We start from the raw sequence: 21,496 nt of genomic DNA on the forward strand, positions 1-21,496 counted from the left end.
AATAGGCACATGGACCGGTCTTAACGCAGAGAGGACAGCCCCTGAGAGGCATGCAGATTGTGCACTGGTTGTAGAACCAACTCTCTTCTTAGGGCTTTGCATTCCTCTTTGCCACGTCTCAGTATTTGGCCTGGTTCTGAAGCAATGTTTTCTTCTTAGGCTGAGCAAACAGATTGAAGAGCCAGAGTTAGCTGTATGTGGAAATATGGGGGAATTCTCCCTTTCACCCACACCCTTTCTAGTGATGCTTGTTTAGAAATTCCCTAATCCGAAACTAGGGAGCCCACAGAGAGCGACTTAGAGCAATAGCACATGGAGGCTATTTGCCATCCAGATAGAGTGTGCAGCTGATGTGTGTTTAAGGAAATAGCTTTCAGGTTTGTCCTTATGAGGTGGGAAAAAAATACATCTAAGTTCTGTCGATTCTGTTGCATGGGGCTGCACTAAGTTATTGCAGTACGGATGGGACATGGAGGAGGAACCTTTCTCAGGGAGTGATGAGGTAGAAAGGGAGATAAACGTCTTCAGTTTCAGCAAGTTAAGATAACTGAGTAATTCATGGGGAAGCAGACTGGGCAGCAAAGCACAGACGATATGCTAATCCGATTTATTAGTCATGGTCTAAATACCAACCTTAGCAAGCGTGTGTGCATGCACACAAGAGAAGGGGAGAAGATAGAAGCTGGTTAGTGCCGCTCCTTTATTAAAAATGATTTTGCTAATATTTTGCTTAGAGGAAGAGTTGTCCAGATACCCAAAGCAGGTGATATTTCTGTATAACGGCAGGTAACTGTGCTGCTGTTGGTTGCTGGGGGAGGAGTGCGGTGCTGGGGGAGTATTCTTGAACTGTGGTGTTGATTCACAAAGTTGCAAGAAAAATTCCCCAGGCTCCAAGTAGTCATGCACTCAGCAATTGTGCATTCCCCAGCTGTATCTATGCTTAAATTAATACCTGGTTCACACTGACAAGTGCTTCAAGTTCCTGACACTCGGGAGGATAGAAGTGTATCAGTATAATGCACCTGCCATTCATTTTTGGAGACCTGAGTCTGCAGCTCTGTGAGGCACCATGAATTTGACATGAGCTTGCAGCAGGTTTGTCAGGTGTAGGTGCTGGGGCAGGAGGCTCTTCCCTGCAAGGGTACTGCTGCTGCCCTGGGGGCTGTTGAGTTGAGAGCACTGAGTCCTTAGAAAGTTTATCATATCCTGATCTTGAGCAAAAGCTGTCCAAATGAAGACAGTAAATTGCAAATCTCCGCTTGAATAAGGAGTTTTTTATTTTTCTATTTTAATCATTTCTTATTTTAATGATAGCACCTGGAAGACTAATTAGAGATGGGTCTTTTTGCAGTAGGCATTGTATTCTCACAGCAGAAATGCTTCCCACGTGACTATGTTTCTATGTTGAATTACATTGCAGTACATGGTGATGATCTCTTGCTGCCCTTTCCTGTTCCCTAGGCTGACCGGCTACGGCATTCACCACTGTTTTGCAAAAAGCATGATGGGGCATGAAGCGAAGATGACGATTACCCAGAACTTCTATGCAGACTACTATACCATGGCTGGGATTGCGCTGGCATCCTGCCTGGCCATGTGCCCTGTGGTTGGGTTCCTGGGGAGGAGAGGAGGGCTCCTGCTCTTCATGATCCTTACAGCCTTGGCATCGCTTCTGCAGCTGGGCCTTCTGAACTGTAAGTTGGAGATGAGCTTTTCTGGACCACGGGAGGCTGAGTGTGACACGTAGAGGTAAAGTGGTCACAGCAGTTGATGGCAGAGAGTCTGACAGCCAAGTAGCTGTGTGGGAACTCAGCTGATTTCTGTGCCGTATGATCCTGCTGACAGTGATAGCAGAAATGTCACTTACGGTATATTTTGGCTCCCTTTTATCAGTTAAAGTAGTACATCATTAGGTGCTCATAGGAGTCTCCTGTTCAATGTTTCCTTGCACTGTACAGGTACAGAGATTTACACTCTGTCAGAGTTAACAATTCACTGTCAAATTTTGGATGTAGGTTCTCTGTTCTCCCTATTTTTTTCTTATGGGAGGGGAGAATTGATTTTAACATGTTCATAGAGTTGATGGATAATGTTGTGTAGCTTAGGTCGATTCCTCCCACCTCCAGGATCTTTGGATAAGGGACCAGGGAATGTTTCCATTGCCTCCCTGAGATCTGACATGCAGTACACCTGCTTAGCTTCAGTGGCTGAATTTATCTGAAGGATTCTCCAAACACTTGTTGCCTTAGATTCATTAAGAAGAGGAATTGTGTTCTGGATGAGTCCCAGTAGTAAAGCTCACTGAGTGTTGGTGCTGCTTCTAGTTCTGTCATGTAAAGACAAGCAAACAAAAAAAACACATTTATTTCAGTGAAATAGGCTTTGGGGAAGGAGCTGAGTAGGGGCTTGGGAAGGAAGGAACTTCCCACTTAGGTCTGCTTTCCAAATGGCCTCTAAAAGAAGCAGGAGTTAAAGCAATAGCTGCATGTCTTCTGCCTACTCTGGCCATCTTGCTACTTACGAGTAATGTGTGGGTAGCAGAGAAACACAGTTGAGGAGCCCTACTTCTACTGTGGCATGTGTGTAAGGTCTACGTGCATATGTAGATATGATTTCTTGAGGTGATGCAGCTTGTCTAAGACGTTGTTCCTTACAAAAACAGAGTCTCTCCCCCTCCTCTGGGGGCTTTTGGGAGACTGAGACGTGCCTCTGGACAAACTGGAATTGTGACAAACACGAGAACACTGGTTGTTGCTGTTTTCCACTTCTAAGTTTAGAAATGACTTCAGAGTTTTAATGAGAGAGGGTTTTTGCGTTGAGGATGGAAAGATTTTTACGTTCCCTCATGTTGAGGGGGAGCCCTTGGCCAGCAAGTGTTGCTCATATTTACAGACTGTATTTCCTGAAAGTGTTGACCAAGTCAGCCTTTAGTGAACACGCTATTTGTGGAAGTGGGAAGGGGCAACAATGAATATCTTTCAGGGCATTGAGGAGACTCCAGTGTTGCTCTCCACTTGGTACAGATGTTTACATTTCCTTTGAGCACGCTTACTGTGCCCAACAGTGTCAGCTGAAAGGGGAGAAGCTCTATGCCTCATCTCATGCTTTGAAGTACTGTGACATGCAGATGCACACCGTGTGTGTGTGTTCTCCCAAAACTCCAGGTTCTGGTGATGGTGTCCAGCAGGGTCTCTACAGTACATTCATCTTTATTTTTAAGGGCACTGGATATTTGTGAAGGCTGCCAAGGTAATAAATGTAGTTGCTTTGTAGAGAGAAAGCGCACCGGAGCCATTAAAATCTGGTTTCAGTTTTTCAGCAACGAGGGCTGATGGTGGGTAGGAACATCCTGTGAGAATTGCTAGAACCTTTTCCATGATGGGTCTGTGTGGTTTTCTGAGCAAAGGCACTGGCATAGCTGCCCAGAGAAGCTGTGGTGCCCCATCCCTGGAGGCTCAAGGCCAGGTTGGATGGGGCCCTGGGCAGCCTGAGCTGGTGGGGAGCAGCCCTTCCCACGGCATGGGATTGGAGCTGGGTAGGCTGCAAGGTCCTGTCCAACCCAAACCATTCTGTGACAGAGTTGCTAAAATCTAAAAACAGCCACAGACCCTAGGTGCTTTCGGCTATATGCTGACACTTGGACTTCAGCAGATGCCCTGTTCCTGTAGGCTGTCACTTCTCTTTTCACAAAGAAATGGGGAAAGGAAAGAAAGGCAGCCTTGAGCTTTGGAGCAGCTTCTCTCTTCCCGCTCAAGACCATACCTCACTTCTTCCCCAAAACTGCTGGACAGCGTTTGGAGAGAAGCAGTGACCCTAGCAAGTACTAAATCTGTTACAGCTGTATGTTTCAGTTTAGCATAATTTGGGTGTAATTAGCAAATGAAATGGGGATTGCAGAAGGGGGGAGAGGGAGTGTATCCATCAGCAGCAGGCATTGAGGCTTATCCCGCTCAGTCCTTGCTCCAGACCCCGGGGTGCCCCTTGCATTGCTGCCGGGGGAGGAGGTCACTCACCACACAGTGATGCTAACACTGAGAGCTTTGCTCTCCAAGCAGAGCCTACGTTGGCCATCTCCTTGGGGCTGCAGGATGGGGGCAGTTTCTCTTCTCCCTCTTCATTAACAACAAAGAGGCCTTTGTGTTATCCCAGCAGCAATTCTGGGTCTCTTCAAAATGCTTTGCCTCTGTGGTTATTATCACCATTTCATTAGCATTCATTTGGCTGAAGCTGGCATGTTGCATCAGGGGGTGTGTCAGTCCTGCTGTGGGACAGGAGGAGTGCGTGGGGCTGAGGGAGGCATGCGGGGCTCGCCTTGTCTTTTTTTACTCTGGATGAGTTGCATGAGTAACAATGGTACACTCTTGTTTTTTCTCCCTCTCTTACTTTTATCATATTGTAACTTCCGTGATCTTGGACACAGTGATTGGAAAATACAGTCAACTTCCAGACTCAGGTACGGTTTACATACGTGTCTGCAGTGTGCAGAAAACAATGCTGAAGTCTGTTCTGAGAAGGGAACTCAGACACGGTTTCTCAGCCTGAAGTACTGTCGTGGCAATGCAGCGATGGGCTACGGGGGAACTTCTGTATCTGAATGGTCAGACCTGGCCTCACTCAGCTTTTCCAAGGTCTCTTCTGTCCAGCAGTGTCCACTGGGTCATTGCTACAAAAAGTGCCCAAGAGCCTCACAGAGCCCTGGTGTGCAAGGCACTGTGCTCACATCCCTGTCTGCCTGCAGGATTTGTCCTCTCCTACAGACTTGGGGTGCATTGCAGAAAGGGCTTAGCCCTCAGCAGGCTGTGGGAATCACTCCATACGCTGCAGAAGTTGTGATCTAAGGACTCCCGTATACTTTTTGCTCTCCCAAGAGCTGATATTTTCAGCAAGAATCTAAGTGGGTGGTTATCCATTGGATCCAACACAGAGGGTCAGGCTGAGTTGCAGCAGTCTGCAGACCCGTCACTGTCAGGGCATTGGCAGGTGGAATGGAAGTGGGAGCACTTCTGTTTCCCTCCCCTGCTGTCCCGTGAGCCTCTCCAGCACCCAGGCCTGTGAGCTGTACCAGGTGCTGGCAACGTGATGAACACCACCTGCATCCGCCTGTCTGTCAAATGTGGGAGGGAAGCGACTGGTGCCTAAAAGGCTGCCCAAATAGGTGGGGTTTTTTTGGTCTTTTAGCTTTTTGTGGTGGCTGAGCGTAAATAATGCAGAGATCACTGTCATTTTTGGCATGACATTACGATTTTTTTTTCATCTGTGTTTATATCTTGGGTGCTTGGGAAAGGATTTTATAAATACCTGCTTTAAATGAGTGTTACAGAAATGACTCAAATCCTTATTTAGGGAGAATGAGTAACGTAGACCTGTTTTCTTGTTTTCCTTCTTGGAGATTTGGCCTCGTTCTCTCTTTTCATGCACATCCCTGTCTTGACAGGTATGAGTGACAGTGTCAAAGACAAGTTCTCTACCGCATTTTCCATTGTGGGGATGTTTTCTTCGCATGCCGTTGGAAGTCTCAGCGTATTCTTCTGTGCCGAAATCACACCCACAGTAATAAGGTGAGACACCGGGGCCCCTCACCTTAACGGGCAGGGAGAAATTAACTCATTGTCTTAATGAGTGGGCTGTGTAACCTAACACACTGTATGGGTTGGGGGGGAAATCTCTCATAATTGGACCACACAGTAATTTCTGAGCCACTTTTTAATTGCTGCAGTCTGTCTAAGTGAATGCCTATCTGAGGATAGAGGGGCTTTGTTTCAGATGGCTCCACCGCATACCCCATCGTGGTGATTTTCAGCAGGCCAGTCATCACATGAGCTGCATTTGTTCACAGCATGGTATGATCTAAAGTACTTAGCTGAATCAGATCCTGTAGTTTTACACCATTTTGTTCCTCTGCTTACCCTGCTGGATTTGTACAAGCAGTAACTGTGTGAGCCCACAGCTGGATGTAAGATAGATTCACACAAGTGCAGAGAAGGACATAGCTGCAGTTCCCTGCCTCCATAGGGTGAGTTAATCCTGCTGTAGGAGTGGTTCGGTGGAAAGGAGGTGCTGCAGTATGCAGTGATCTGCAGTTTTGCCTACAGCACCACTTTGTTTTGCCTTCACTGCAGAACCACACTCTACCTCTTCGCCATCTTTCTCTTTGCCCCCAGATCTGTCTTAGCCAAGGCTCGATGTTTCTCTAAAGAGGAGTGCTCTCACGCTGGGCAGTAGTAGAACTCAGGCAGATGATCTTCTCTGGGGAGCCCTCTGTAAATTGTCCTTGTATTGTATGGCTTTTGTACCACTTTATTTATTCACTGTTATCTCTCCGAGCACGAAGTTTGTGCTTCTGTGTTCTGGGTTGTGCTTTCAGCAGTGCCACAGCGATTCAGGAGTCCGCTCTGATTCCCATTGAATTTCATAGGAATGTAGGTCATACGGGTGGGAGGGAGAGGGGAGCGGGGAGGAGGAGATTCTGTGCTTTCCTCTTCCCCTCCAATTACACGGTTTTTCAATAACTTCGTAAAAAGCATTATAACAAAACTGTCAGATTTGCCAGTCCTCTCAGTCCACGGCCCGCTCTTCCGAGCTCTCTGACTTTGTGAATGTATTTTACAGATAACATTATTCCCACAGGGCAGGGCAGTGTGAGTGGTGAGGAGACTGCACAGCAGCCCCAAACGCTAGCAGCTATTTATTTACGTGCCTGTCAGTCGTTTGGTCTCTTTATGCCTCTTTAATTTTCTCCTCATCTCTGTTTGAAAGGCGTGCAGATAAGGAATTGGCCGAGTCCACTAGAAGGGGATCTGCCAGATGGGGTCAGGGATGCAGTGTGGACCTAGCAAGCTTTTTCCTTAAATTGCTCGTGTTGTAACGGAGAGGGGGACAAATTCCTGTCTGGGAACCGAAGTTCTGCTTCCCCTGGCTCTGCTGGGTGACACCGGGCAAGTGACAATAGCTGGATGTGCCTCAGGGTCCCCATTTATAAATAGGGATGATGATAGTCTCCAGCGCTTTGCACTCATACCATTGCAAACCTGTTGATGACATCGGGTCGGGGCTGTAATTACGTTGTGGCTCTCAGGACAGTCTGTAAACATGTCTCAGGTGGAAGTACAGTTAAGCTGTCTGTGTCTTGCACTGCAGTGGGCTCTGGCCTCGCCTCTTTTCCAGAATACCACATCTGATGTCCCTTAGTGTTGCAGAGCATCGTACTGTGCTTTTTGTTGAACCTTGAGGAGCCTTAAGGAAAAGAGAAGTAGTGAGAGAACTGGAGCTGTCTCTGAGGTTTCCGTGATCAAATGTTTTATTTATACCAGGGACTTCCAGCTACTGAATCTGAGCAGCAAATAGCACTGGTGATCCATCTCCAGTAATCTTGATGAAAATACCACCGTGGGTTGCACAGCTCCTCAGTAGGAATGGGCTGAGGAAAGCGTGGTGTCCTCTCCCTGTCCTCTGTGTTCTCAGTCACTAACAACTGGGAAAAGAGGCCTGGACCAGCAGTTCACTTGGTGCCCTGCTTTTGTCCCCACCACAGGCACGGAAATGAAGTGTGGGCAGTGATGGCTGTGTTAGGAGCTTTATCCATCAACAGATGTGGCAAGCTGTGTTTCCAGCAGGGTATGGTGCTATTGACTGGAATCTGGACCAGGCTGGTCTTTTCAAAGGTGTCAAGGCCGTGGGTGTCTAAACCCTGGCCTGGAGCTGATACTCCAGAAGGGCTGTTCATGTAAGAAGCAGGCTGGGAAAAGCCACGGGAGTGTTCAGGGGATGATTTCAGAAGCAGCTGAGCAGATGGGATAAAGCCCTAATAAGCAGTTGGTTCTGAGGACAAATGGCCAACCCAAGATAGGATGACAGTGCACTGTGCAAAGCTGAGAAGGGTGAGTCCTTTCCATCAGGCTCAGCCTGGCCCAGGCCAGGAGCACTGGGGAGGATGCTGTGCTGCTTTCTGACAGACACTGCAGCCCCCAGCTTGCACAGGGCAGCAGTTTTTGGCACGGGCCCTGTCAGGACAGGGCTGCCAGGCCACCTGCTCGCTGCTGTGCAGCACCATGAGCTCTGTCCGCCCCCTAGTGGTGGCACTGCTTCCCTGTTCGCAGAGCTTTCTGCTTTTTTGCCTTTTGTGTTTAGTTTTGTTTTCCCATTTTCATATTTGCAGTATAGTCAGACACGAAAAACCAAGCACACCAACCTATATTTTCAGTCATTCCCCTACCAGTTTCTGAGGGCAGGATAAAGTAACACTTGCTCTAATTACTGACATGACATGGAAAAACTGTATTTCTTTCCCCCTCCAAATGTGAAGCTGCTTGCCCTGTAGTGACAGAGCTGCCTTTGTTGCCTTTTCCTGCTTCCTTTCAGCCTCTCTGATGTCCTTCCGCAGCTGCTTTTAAGGCTCACCTCAGTTCCCCTCGCTCACTGAGATGCACTGTAGCTGTAGCAAGTGCTGATGTGAGCCGGCCAACTTGGAGAGCAGCTCACCATGTGTCTGGGAGGGAAGTTCTGCGGAGCACCCATGTGAGCCTATTAATGAAGCTGCACGGAGGCCGCTTGCACAAGGGGTGCATTCAGCAAGGTTTCTAAATTGCCATCGGAAAGCTGGCAAGGTTTTAATTAGGGCTTTGGCAGTGTTTGGGGAAAATTCACTCTTATCTGTGAAAAGAGCTTTGCCGAGTGTGGAGAAATAGAAGGTACCTAAAGGAATTTTTGTCCTAAGAGCACCGTTTGAAGCCTGCACGTCTCTGCCACCAGGCCTGACCTCCCTCTGCAGGAGAGGACGCCTTGGGAAGGGCATGCTGCAGCTCTGTGGGATGCAGCTAAGGGGAGCCACTTCAGGTGACAGCCCGGAGGTCTTGGTGTTCCTGCCACAGAAACAGGTCTGCCCGTGTCTGTGGTGTCACCAGGTGGGATGGGACAGCCCCAGCCACGTGGCTGGATGTGCACGGGGCTTGGAGAGGCACCAGGGAATGTTACGCATTGCCAGAGGGGCTGTTTGCATAACCCGGAGTCGAAATGGCACAGAATGCAGCTGGTGCAAATATTTCCATTCTTGTGATGGGGCGATAGAAGAGGCTGGTTTCACACTTTAGGGTTCTTTTTGCGCTTTAATGCATTTTCACTCTTTTTTGGTGCTTGCATATATGATCTCAGTACTCTGGCATGTTGCTTTAATAAATAAGCACATGTGCCATAAAGAATATTCTATGAAGTTTCCTATTTGTTATTTAAGCATTTACCTGTATTCACCTTTCTGTCACCCCTTGATGCACAGCACGTGAATACACGAGGAAAGCAAGAGCAAGGCGAGGCATCTGCCTCATGGTTTCAGGAGTCAGGAAGAGGTCTCAGAAATGAATCCCTGAATTCTTGGCTTATCCTCCTATTTCAACCACTTGCTCTGTTATCTTTTTTTTTTTTTCTGAAAATGATTCATGTTGGTACAACACCGGTGCATGTAGAGGTTCCAGCCCCAACACATTTTATAGGGAAAATATTTCAGCGCTCAGTGCTTGGTGCAGCAGAATGAGGCAATGGTCTGTGAAGCCTCATCTCCTGCCTCCACTGGCCGTTGCTGCCAGATACTTCAGGGACAGCCAAAATAGACTTCCGCACCTACCACTTCAGGTGTGTCTTGTCTAAGCAGAATGCTAAGCAAAATCTGGTTTGCCCTTGCTAAATACAGGAGCATATGGAATATTTTAGAGGGCTGGCTACGTACTCACACAATACAGCTACTCTTCTCCTTATGTAGGTACAGTTATGTGGGTGTGAAAAGATACTTGAGTGAGTATGGTTATTTCTCCTCATAGTGGCAGATAGGCAGTAATCATCTACAACAGCAAAGCAACACAGCTTTTTTTTCTGCACAGCACAAAAGCTGTGAGCAAACAGCTTTGCCTCAGAGATTTCAGAGTCCACGTGCCCAAGTTGCTTGCCCAGTAAGACAGCCTTGGGTCTCAAGCCAAAGGGGTGTTCAGGTGCTTTTCCAGCACATACGCGTGGGGCTGGGCTCTCACCTCTGCTGTGTTTGCAGGGGCGGAGGGCTGGGGCTGGTCCTGGCCAGCGCGGGTTTTGGCCGCCTGACTGCACCCATCATGGAGCTGCACAACCAGAAAGGCTACTTCCTGCACCACGTCATCTTTGCCTGCTGTACGCTCATCTGCATCATCTGCATCCTGCTGCTGCCGGAGAGCAAGAACCAGAACCTGCCCGAGAACATCCCGGACGGGGAGCACTACACCAGGCAGCCCCTCCTGCCTCACAAGAAGGGCGAGCAGCCCCTGCTCCTCACAAACTCTGAACTCAAGGACTACTCGGGCCTTCACGACTCAGCAACTGTGAGCGACGGCATCTCTGAGAACACCACTGCCAACGGGATGAAGTCAATGTAACTGGGTGGATTTTCTCCTTTTTTTTTATCGTTTTTTTTTTGTTTGTTTGTTTGTTTCTTTGGTGGTTTGTTTTTGTTTTTTTTTTTCCCTTCTCCCCTTCCTTTTGTATTTTTATTTTGATGCTGTTGTGCAGGATGAACAGCACTTTGGGCAAAGGTGTTTTGCGCAGGTTTTACGAGCCAGTGATGGAGCAGATGCAGACTTGGGGGAATCCAACTCTGTTGCTAAAGCAGCTTGCAGGAGTCATCAGCTGTTGTGCAGATTGCTCTTGAAGAAGTTATGGGGGAAAATACTCATCTGAGAAAAGACCTGGCTGGAGGTAGCCCTTCAGAACTCTTTTTTCCTGCCATTAAATATGTATATTTATTTTGATTTATTCTCAAGAAGCACTTTATTTCCTTTTCCTTTCGTAGATCACAAAAATGAAGCCATCTTATTATAAGAGGTGCAGCCATTCCAAGAAAGAAACCGTGGGGGGGGGGGAGGTTGTTTTTTGTTTCCTTTTTGTGTTCCTTTAAAGGAAGGAGGTATCACCGCAAAGTTGAATCGACTGAAACTTTGACTTGTGCAACATTCTTCTGCCTGTCTAGAGAGGCAAAGCGCCCAGGTTGCCTGCTGTGTTTGTATACACCAAAAAAAAAAGAAGAAGAAGAAGAAACAAAGCAAAACCTGTTGTGACTCAAATTCTGACTGCATTTTAGGCAGCTTATGGTTTTTTTTATAGCCCATGTGCATTTAAAAGTTACTTTCTAAATTAGTACGGGTTTTTTTTCACCAAATGCATTGAAGAAAATCCTACCCAAACAAGCTGATTTTTCAGTGAGAATCAGCTTTACACATTTTAAGAGTCTGTTAACCTATTTTAGACTGTTCCTGCTGGTGTTTAGTACTAATGTAGATGTAAACGATTTGACCAATGATGCAAAAATTAGTTTTGCCAAGAATGGCTTTAATTACTAGGAGGTCCTGAATCTACAGTTGACTGCTCCAGAAGAGCACAGACCAGAAGCAACAAAAAGCAAGGAGCATTGGCTGCGGTTTGTACTTCTATTTCCCAAGGCAGCGTGGCTGCGATTGCCGCTCCTGGGAAATGAGCGTGCTGGCATTGCCCTGCCTGTGTTTAGAACCAGAGGTTTTGTTACCAATTTAAGTGGACAAAATGTTTAAGTGACTATCAGAAAGGAAGGAATTGATAGCCTGTGAATGATTTAATGTCTGTTGTTGGCCGTCTTGGGACTTTCTGAGATGTTTTCTGGTTCTGACCCATGAATACTCGGTGAGCTCACCTGTACTTTCCCCCTCTCCCAACTGCTTTTGTAGGATTTTCTTTCAGGAAAAAAAGAAAAAAAAATTAAATGGGGTCAATCCCACTCTGCTACTCTAAGGAAAGTGAACGTCCGATTTGTCACATACTGTATGGATAGCACTTCGATCACGGCCACTTGACGTCCTTCCTTTGGATTCCAAGCCAACTACTTGTATTGGCCATCAGCTTTTGGTTCTCGCTGTGTGATGACTGTGAGGATCCAATTCAGTGCAAGGATGTTGTAAACAAACAGCTTTCTTGCATTGTAGTTAACCTCTCTCCTCTCCCTCCCTCTTTTTCCTTTTCCACTCAGGCCATCCATTTGTGATTGCGCAGTAGTGCAGACATTTGAACAAACAGAGCAGCAGGATGTCAGTGTTGTATTGCGTGTCCATATGATTGCCACTTTGTTTGATGTACACCTTGCGTTTGCAAGCACGGAAAGCGCTTGTTAGCACTTTCCTCCTCTACCTGCCCTCCCCCTTCCTCCTTTGCTGTATATAAATTGTCTACTAACTACTGAACGTAACAATTTCCATCCTCCACTAGGCTGCTGATGTCCTCTTCCAGTCCCCAGTAAATCAGAGAGGTGCTCCCATGGCAGGCACTGAGGTACACAGCACAGCTCAGATACTGCTGAGCAGGAGGACAGGTAGACCTGCGGAAGTGACAGAGTTTGTCGTGTTCAGTATAGCAATGTTGTCCTTAAGCTACTAATGTTTGTACAGAGGATGTGGACATTTGGGTTCTTCCTGAGCCCGGTACGAAACACTGGACCAGTCGATGATAATTTTGCCCAAAATTACACTACTGTTTTTTCATCTCTGCTAGACTTGCTGTGACGGCGAGAGCCTGATCTTCCTTACACCAAAGTTTTATTGCCCAGCTTGAGAGTGGCCATTTCCCTCTTCCTGTTCTGTGCTGACTTCCACGATCTGTGCTCACCTAAGGAAAACCCAAGGCCTTTCAAGTCCACGCAGTATCCACGTGCCAAATTTGTACAATACCTCCCGCCTTCAATATAAGACGTTTGTGGCAAGCACAATGGGGGGAAGAAGTGGGTTCACAAGGGAAATTGACGAGGCAGAACAAGTTTGAAGGGAATAGAAAAGGTCTCTGCGTGTGTACTCAAGCTGCGGTACGGCTCTTGGAGCCCATTCACACAGCTGGCTGCTTCCAGCACCGTCAGCAATCCCGGTGTGCTCACCGCTGGTGTCCACAGCGCTTTATCGTTTCCTATTCTGGTGTTTGCTCTCTGAGGACAGGCAGGCCCAGGGAAGAGAATGCTTGTTTGAACATATCAACCTTTATGTAATGAACACGAGGTGACAGGAATATTTGGCGCTTTTTGTTGTTGTTAATTCTTTAAAAAGTGACATGAATTACTGCAGGCTTTTTTTTTGCTTGCCTGTAAACAGATACTTGGTACTGATCTGCAGTGTTGGGAGTCCCAACTTCTCAGGCCGGTTTGGCCCTCCGCCTCCATCATGATAATAAAACACAAAATCGGTAGCTCATTTTGCACCTTCTGGAAAGATGAACAATTATGTCTGTTTTCTTCTGTTTTTGTTTCCTTCTCCCCACACTCGTGTAGCTGGAAAGCTTTTCTTAAGCTTCTCTGGTGTGGGAGAGCTCGGAGGAGCAGTTGGGTGCCGCAGGCAGACACACAGTGCCTCGTTGCACAGCCATCGGCTCTTCCATCCGCTCCTCTGCAGCCACGGCCAGGAGCTGCTCTTTGCAACGGCCGTTTCTGGCCACCACAGTGCAGGAAGCACTCTGAGTTGTCCTGTCCACGTTGGCCTTTTTCTGTGAGCCTTCGGTAACCTCTGAGCCCATCCATGGATTTTTTTCTTTCGGCTTACCATTCAAGGGCTTTCTTCTTTCTTTCTTGTTTTGAAGAAAAATGTGAAAGTGACATTATGCTTGCTCTTGGTTGTCTTTCCTTTAAAGGTTTCCGTAACACTTGTGCTGCCCGACACACTACAGACAGATACAGACAGCGTGGAGAAAGCTGTCATCTGTTTGGAGGTGTTTTCTGGCACGTGTGAGAGGGTTCCGTCTGATTTACCTTGCAGTTTTGGTGAGCACGCTTGCTGTATGGTTGTTGGGTTTTTTTATTACTTTTTTTTTTTTATGGAAGTATTTTGCTTAACTGTTGCCACTTCCTGGAGCCAAACACTAAAGGTCACCAAATTGGAAGCAGAAGTGCCATTAAATGAACTCTGTGAATGTCAAGTCGAGTTGCGCCTGTAGCTGGCACATAAGACAACACTATAAGTGTGGGATCATCTCTCCCACTGTAACTTTTTTTAAGAAAAATGACAAACCTCATTTTAAATGTATTGTGTAAAACGTTTTGGGAAAGGAGTAACAGTGTGTTATGTCTGTGGGTGAGACTTCCCTCCCCATTGCAGTTTCTGATGAAATTTTAAAGAATCGTGTTACTGTATGTTTTGATCATGAATAGTCTGGTGGTGCTTCCTCATAGCACAAGCTTAAATCGAGTACTGAAAACAGTCTTACAAGCTAAATGTCTGCATGATGTTACATCCGTTGTACCTACTGAGAAACTTTGTATGTAAATGTACAGAATAAAAAGATGTTGTCCCATCGGCTTGCCTTCCGTGGTCTGTCTCCCTCCCCGTGACTTCGGGTGAGCCCTCCTCTACAAACAGAACGAACCGATTTTAATTCGGGCTAATTTAATCTGCACATTGATTTGCAACTAATTATCCTCTGCATTCAGTCACTGAAGAACAGCTGACTCTGCTTCCTGGGCTGTATAAATTAAAATCCCCTCCAGCAGCTGCTTTTGCTGCCGTGATCTTGAACTGCAGCCAAGCGTTGGTGGCTGTGCCTACCAGGTAAGAATGGGCCCAGTGCTCCCACACTGCATGTACGATGCTGATGGCAGGTCTGCAGCCATGGATATTCCCACTCCTTCAGACAGCTGGAGACTGGCTGTAATCCAACATCACGCACCGACCTTTGGTGAACTTGGAATTTTCATTTGCATCAGAAGTTTGAGTCAGGGCTCAACTTGCAATAAAAAGGAAAAATACTCCATTTGCTCATCAGGTTGCTATGCTCAACGTTCCTAAAATTGCTGTGAAGAATAGGTACTGCTCAGTAGCACAGCGTGTATTGACAGCTACAAACAGTCATTACACCATTGGCTCTGTGGTATGTTTTGGGGTTTGGGCTTTTTTTTTCACAGAGTTAATTTTTAGCTGCCCGTTTGTTGAACAAAATAGCAGGGGGATTTGCCTTTGAAAGGATATCCTAGCAAGAAGCAAGTCTAGAGCTGTAGCAACAGAATGCCTAGCAGTGGTGGTGGTATTGACTGCTCTGATTTTTCTAACGAGTATGTTCAATTTATACACACGATGTTTTTCTAGCAGCTGGCAGACTTACCTACTGCTCCAGAAGTCAAGCTGTGCTTTTTCCCTCTATGCCTCTGTCCGGGCTGTACAGAAAACCCTTTGTGAAAGCCTCCCCATGTCCAGAAGATGGAAGGAAATTCAGCATTTAGCACTAGTACAACAGCAACTAAAATGACAGAGCAAGGTAATGCTCGTTGTGTTTTACAGCTGTTCAATATAAAACCCACGTGGTTCCATTCTAATAGTCCCCATTTCAGCTATTAGCATCATTTTCCTCTGAAGCAAAAGGCAGTGCTCTCTGATACCCTCACAGGTGTTCATACAAACAACTGCAAGCTGCTCTACCACGTTCAACACTACCACGTGGTAGATGAATTGCTACAACTTGGCACTGATTTCCCAGCAGAGGAAGCAGGCCAGACGTTGTACACGCTTCTACAATGATGTTCTTACATGGCAGCACCTTCCTACTCGACCAACCTGTCCCCAGCTTGGCAGGGTAGCAAATCTGGGGTTAAAAAAAAATTCCAGGTCCAACTGTATTTAGGTCAGCTATATTTAATAACAAATGCAAATTCAATCAATGCAATACAAAACAAGTACACTGCTTAATGGCAGTGTGAAAACTGCACTCAGTTCTTCTGAAACAAAAACTTCTGGTTATTTTACAACGATGCAAAGTCAGAACTTCTCAGGAAAAGCCATCATTTCTTCCTTGATCCTGTTTTCTATGAGTAAGGTGAAACTGCTGTCTGTGTTTGGCAGATTGTAGCTGACAAATACCTGTTTTTTGGTCTTCTTGGCTAAAACACAGAACAAAGTATTCAGACACAGTTTGCTCCATTACAAAAGCCACAGGGATACTCAAGCATTCATTCTGAAAAACGATTGTGAAGATGCCTACCAGATCATTCTCTACTTCCCACATGCCAGGACCCAGTTGTAAAGCACTCGGCATGGGCATGTTGGGCAAATCTCTGCACATCACCAGAGTGGGTAATATAATCCCACCTGGTGACTGTGAACAAGTTTTTGGAGTGCCGCAAAAGCCATTAGTCGCTGGAAAACCTCCCCATGCTTTTTGTGCATTTTGGACAATTCTTAAGTATAGTGTAGCGGGAGTGAATCATAGAACAGAATCACAGATTCACAAGGTTGGAAAGGACCTACAAGATCATGTAGTCCAACCGTCCTCCCATTACCATTGCTACCACAAGCCACCAAACCCCATCTCGTAGCTCCTCATCCAGACGCCTCTTGAACACTGCCAGGGACGGCGACTCCACCACCTCCTTGGGCAGCCATTCCAGTGCCTGACCACTCTCTGAGAGAAAAAGTTTTTCCTTATGTCTAACCTGAACATCCTCTGGCACAACTTGTGGCCGTTTCCTCGGGTCCTGTTTGTTGCCTGGGTGAAGAGGCCAAACCCCTCCTCATCACAACCTCCCTTCGGGAAGTTGTAGAGTGAAACAACAGACGAAGCTCAAACTGCATCACTGACACTTGGTTCATGAAAAACACCGAGGGAAAGTCAACAAGAAACTTATCACAATTAGTAAAGTTCTTTCTTTTCATTATGAACACCCCAAAAAGGCCCCCAGAGCTGTGCATGACTTTTGTCAAAGCCTGATGTCAGTGGCTGTGTTTCCTCTACCCTTCACTTATGTGGCATCCATGAACATCAGAACTTCTGGGCTACTGTGCTGGTAACCACCTGGAGAGAGGTGCTATGAAATTAAGAGCTGTCATCCATCACAGAACTAATTAACAGTGACAAAACCAATGTCCACTGGGCCAGGAAAACTTAATTATCAGAGTAGAACAGATAATACAAAGAAGCATTTTATATATAAAATGGAATTCTACTTAGATATTACCTATGTGATATTGCTGTTTTGTAACTCCCTTAATACATGGCTAAAATTCAACTGCTGAAGCACCATAGGGAAAAACAGACACTTGGTTTAAAATAGTTGCGTGAAAGAAAAGACAGAAACGGTATTTAGGTCACACCACATTCCTGAGAGGAGCAAGCTGGGAGCTGCCAGTCCCAAGGAGAAATCAAGAGTGTTCCACTCAGTATTCAAAAACATCATCTGAAATCTAACAACTGTAACTAAAGACACCAGAACGTGTAATCTCTCAGTCCTTCTTCAGTTAATTTCAGAAAACAAGTATAAACTATATATACGTTTATACTCATATTTTAACACACGCACATACATATATATATATAAAATGTAGTTTAACTACTCCTTTGAAGTATTTCTTTATGCAAATCTGTTTATTGCCATTTTCCATTCTACCAGCTTACCCGCTTAGCACGGAGAGGCTACACATACACAAAGCCTTCTCTAGTAGGGGACTCCTCCAGCTCGCAGAGAACTATCTTTTAGGATACAAGTTTCTCAACAGGTTAGATGCATCTTGTGTTAGAGCATGGAGGTAGGGCATGGAGGTAGGCTGTGGGAAGCAATCGCTGCACCCAGTACAGATAGAAATAGGCATGTAGGAATGGGAATGCTGCAAATGTGCTTCCATGAGTGGAGGGAAAAAAAATAAAGCAAGTGAAAAGACAGAGCCAGTACACTAAATGCAGCTGTTCTGGCTAGGAACTTGGTCAGACTCGGTCAAACTCGGTCAGACATATGGGAGCACCGAAACTCCTGCCCCAGAACAGGGAACCTGACATTGCAGGAACAAAGTGCAGGTGATGGAACACAACTGGGAAGCAGAAGAAATACTACTATTTGCCTCCAGATGGCATTGTGTGCTACTAAAACGAGTGCCTGCCAACAGCAGGATGGAAATGGCACATGAAAACGTGGTGACAGCACAGAGAAAAAGAAGCTACTGCCTGTCTGAAGGTTCCAAGATGGCAGGATGGGTAAGAAGGCTGCCTGAGCTACGGGGCAGGCTGGGCTGCAAACAGCAATCTGTATTATTGCAGAAGCTGTGGGAGTACAGAGGATTTAATTCCCTGGAGCAAAGCTCAACTCCAGCCAAAGCGATGCTTGGTATTTCTGCTCAGGGCAGAGCGCACATCTCCTTGCTGCACAGCCCATGGAACAAAGAAGACATAGAGAGGCTTGGCAATGAATTATATTACATTGATCTCAGTGTAAAACAGCTTTGGACTGAGTGGCTGCAAGCTCACTAAGCCCACATTACATTGCTGGGCTGACAAATGTAAGCCTAGAAACCAGGGTGTAGAATTTCAGAAAGAAGATTCAATTCTCTTCTCAAAACCCCATTAGCTTATATGATCAGCAAGCACGTGATCAGTCAAAGCCAGAATTATGTCACTGACTTTCTCTTTCCAACCCAAAGGGAAAAAGGTACCCAGGTCCTCCTCAGGAGGGTGTTCCTTAGGCAGGAGACTACAAGTGAGAAGAGGATTTATTAAGAACATAGGTGGGGGTGACCAGGGGGGAAACTGCAGCCGTGAGGTAAGCCAGACAGGAACGCTGACCAAAAGGCCAGCTGGGCATGGGAAGCTTAAAATAAAATAATATCAGGTACTGCAGGCATACAAAGAGAAGGAAGGCATGAAGGTGTGTCATGCTGTGAGGATCAAGAATGACCAATATCCCAGTACCAAGCTCTCGGTAACAAAGACAGGACAATGCACTAACTACACATAAAGAAATCATGTTATACAGCACACAATAATGTTACTAGTAACACTGGAGATGCCGGAACCTGGTAAGAGAAAGAGCTGCCACCAGGGGAGACTACAGCAGTAACTGGTAAAAGACGTTATAGGGATTAGGAAAGGACACCAGCTGGCGATGGTTGTCCAAGATCAGCCTGGTTGAACAACCCTTTTTTATATAGGTGTTGGGCCACAGAGAAGTAGGGGCAGGCTCATGGAACTGTCTGGTGCATGGAACAGACTCTGCCCATGATCAAGATCCAGCTTGTGAGGAAGAATTACACGACTTTTTCAACTGAAACAACAGAAGTAAGCAGAAAACAAGCAGTGCACCATCCTGTATCGAACACCCGGTATCAAGCACGTCACCAGTTTGTCCGCTGGAGCTGCACCAGTTGCTGGCCAGTGAGCTCCACTAACCTGCACAAGGCCGCTGTTGAAACTAAGTAGTTGCTAGGTTCCTTGACAGGATGTGCTGTTACTGGAGGCATGCATTTGCGTTGCTGCATGAATTGATGTTGTGCTGTGGGTATGCTAGGATGCTCTATCACAGGTTGGAGACCTTAGGAACATGGTTTAGTGGTCATGGTGGTGATGGCTTGAAGGTTGGACTCGATGATTTTAGGGTTTTTTTCCAACCTCAATGATTCTATGGTTACAAGAAGGGGACAACCCCAGACGTGTGTCTTATGTGGTGCAGTGGCAGCGCAAGCGCTGGCACATGTGAGATGGCCTGGGGCTCACAAGGGCAGAATGTGGGGGCTAACCACTGAGAAATGCAACAGGGTTTGGTGCGATCACCTCCAGCTCTGGGTGCAGTTTGGCCACTACAGTACAATGAGGACATAAAGCTATTAGAGAGTATCCAAAGGAGGGCTGTGAAAACAGGAACGGTCTGGAAGGTACAAGGAGTGGCTGAGGTCTCTAGTTCACCCAGCCCAGAGCAGAGGAGCTGAGGGGAGGCCTCATGGCAGCTGCAGCCCCTCATGAGGGGAGTGGAGGGGCAGCGCTGAGCTCTGCTCTCTGTGACAGCGACAGAGCTGGAGGGAACGGCATGGAGCTGTGTCAGGGGAGGGGCAGCTGGGAGTTAGGAAAATGGTCTGCACCAGAGGGCGGTGGGCATGGAACGGGCTGCCCAGGGCTGTGGGCATGGCCCCAAGTGCCGGAGTTTAGGAGTGTTTGGACAGCGCTCTCAGGCAGAGCCGGGAGCAGGACTCGATGGCTCTTGTGGGCCTCTTCCGACTCGGGATGTTCTGGATGCTACACAGGATGATCCTGTGATGCTACAACCGTCGCCCAGAAGCACTCCTGCCCGGCAGGAAGGCGGCCCGCCCCGCCCCGCCCCACACAATCCCCGCCCCACACAAGGCGCCCCCCGCCGCCCTCCAGTCCCAACCCAGGGGGACAGTTCGGTCCCGCAGTCCCAGTGCCGCGCACGTACCCAGGCGCTGGGCCAGGCAGGCGGAGGCGGTGTCGGAGGGGTCCCCCAGCAGGGAGGTGGACACGGGCACGCTGTCCTGCGGGCAAAACACAGCGCGGGCTGAGCCACGGAACGGCACCGGGCGGTGCGGGGACGGGGACACACACTCACCCGGGGGTTGCACATGGCCACGGCCAGGCTGGACAGGGCGGGCGCGGCGCCCACCCAGAGGAAGAGCGAGTCCTGCAGCCGCATGGCGTGGAAGTGCACCCGCTGCTCTCCCAGTTGCCCGCTGAAATCGTGCAGACCGATACAGTCCGGCGCTGCACCGCCGCCTGCCGCCTCCATCTACCCGGCCAGGCCGCAGCGGGACCGGGGGCGGCACCGCGCGGGGCTCCGCCCCGGCAGCGGCGGGAGAGGGCGGGACGGGGGCAGCCTTCAAAATGGCGGCTGGAGGGGGGTGGGTTTGGCGTTTCCGTTCCTGAAACGGCTCCCGCCAGGTTCGGCGGGTCCGCCTCTAGTGATAATGAGGCAGGCGAATGGCAGAGCTGCGCTGGGAGGGGCTGAGTGTGGGCTGCGGGCTTCTCGTGGGCTCTGAGCTCTTCCCTTTGTGTCACGCTCATCTTTCTGCTTCTGGCGGCCACAGGTTTTCTCTGCGTTCAGAGCTAAAACTGTGGTCTGAAATAGGGAAAGGGGGAAAAAAAAAAGCGAGTGCTGTGTAGTGTTTCTGTCAGGAACTGCACAGGTGTTGGTGGTGAGATGTCTGCAGGTGGAGGAGGTTTTCCAATTGGGAAAAGAGCAGTGTGGGGCACGGTTAGGTTGAGCTGTGTTGGGTCTCTGCTGAGGCCTGCTTTCCATCACTATAAGGGAGGTTAGGGCCTTGCGGACATTTATTCATATAGGTAAATCTTTTTCTGGAGGCCCTGAGCCAGTTTCTCTGCTACATTAGGCCAGAGTTGGCTCTGTGTGGTCCTAGTGGAGGCTCTGATCTAGCAGAGCTCCAGCCCAGCATGCCTCTCCTGCTGGGTAGGAATTGAGGCAGCAGTCCTCTTGTTTCTCCCTTGGTGTTAATACACCAAGTGTAGGCCTCTTCTGTTGCTCACAAGGCTGCCTACAGGCTTGTTCCTCCTTAAGAGGGGGACTGCATTTACTTCACCACGTTCTGTTCTCCTCCTCAGGAGTTATCTCAGAGATAAAGAGCTCTGGTAGCTTTCCCTGGGATCCTAAGGCCTCTAGAACCCATTAAAGCAAGTCCTCAAAGGGCTTAGAGTGCCCTTAGAGGGTCCTTCTGCATGTATGCAGTTCTACGTATTTAAGATCTTTTGTGAAATACAGCTGCTGCCT

The 21,496-nt window shown here is 47.7% G+C and overlaps 2 protein-coding genes across 8 annotated transcripts in view; one reads left to right on the forward strand and one right to left on the reverse strand.

Annotated features, from left to right (window-relative positions):
* SLC22A23 (solute carrier family 22 member 23) overlaps window positions 1-14,306 on the forward strand; it is a 99,225-nt gene extending 84,919 nt beyond the window's left edge. For 3 of the 5 annotated variants that reach the window (XM_418968.8, XM_046938318.1, XM_046938319.1), the window contains exons 7-10: window positions 1,462-1,694; window positions 4,421-4,453; window positions 5,435-5,558; window positions 10,031-14,306. In XM_418968.8, coding sequence (XP_418968.4) covers window positions 1,462-1,694; window positions 4,421-4,453; window positions 5,435-5,558; window positions 10,031-10,388 — 748 coding nt within the window. In that variant the 3' untranslated portion in view covers window positions 10,389-14,306. The other 2 variants (XR_001463404.4, XM_015276012.4) reach the window with 2 other exon arrangements.
* Window positions 1-20,855, reverse strand: part of PSMG4 (proteasome (prosome, macropain) assembly chaperone 4) — a 35,562-nt gene extending 14,707 nt beyond the window's left edge. Inside the window, exons 1-3 of one of the 3 annotated variants that reach the window (XM_418969.8) lie at window positions 20,324-20,526; window positions 20,174-20,249; window positions 10,503-15,880 (exon numbers count right to left, since the gene is read on the reverse strand). In XM_418969.8, coding sequence (XP_418969.1) covers window positions 15,759-15,880; window positions 20,174-20,249; window positions 20,324-20,500 — 375 coding nt within the window. In that variant the 5' untranslated portion in view covers window positions 20,501-20,526 and the 3' untranslated portion in view covers window positions 10,503-15,758. Of the gene's footprint in view, window positions 1-10,502; window positions 15,881-20,173; window positions 20,250-20,323 lie in introns of those variants that run through there. The other 2 variants (XM_015276015.3, XM_046938321.1) reach the window with 2 other exon arrangements.
* Between the last annotated feature and the right edge of the window lie 641 nt (window positions 20,856-21,496).

The sequence above is a fragment of the Gallus gallus genome, chromosome 2 (assembly GCF_016699485.2).
Source record: "Gallus gallus isolate bGalGal1 chromosome 2, bGalGal1.mat.broiler.GRCg7b, whole genome shotgun sequence".
NCBI classification, from domain to species: domain Eukaryota; kingdom Metazoa; phylum Chordata; class Aves; order Galliformes; family Phasianidae; genus Gallus; species Gallus gallus.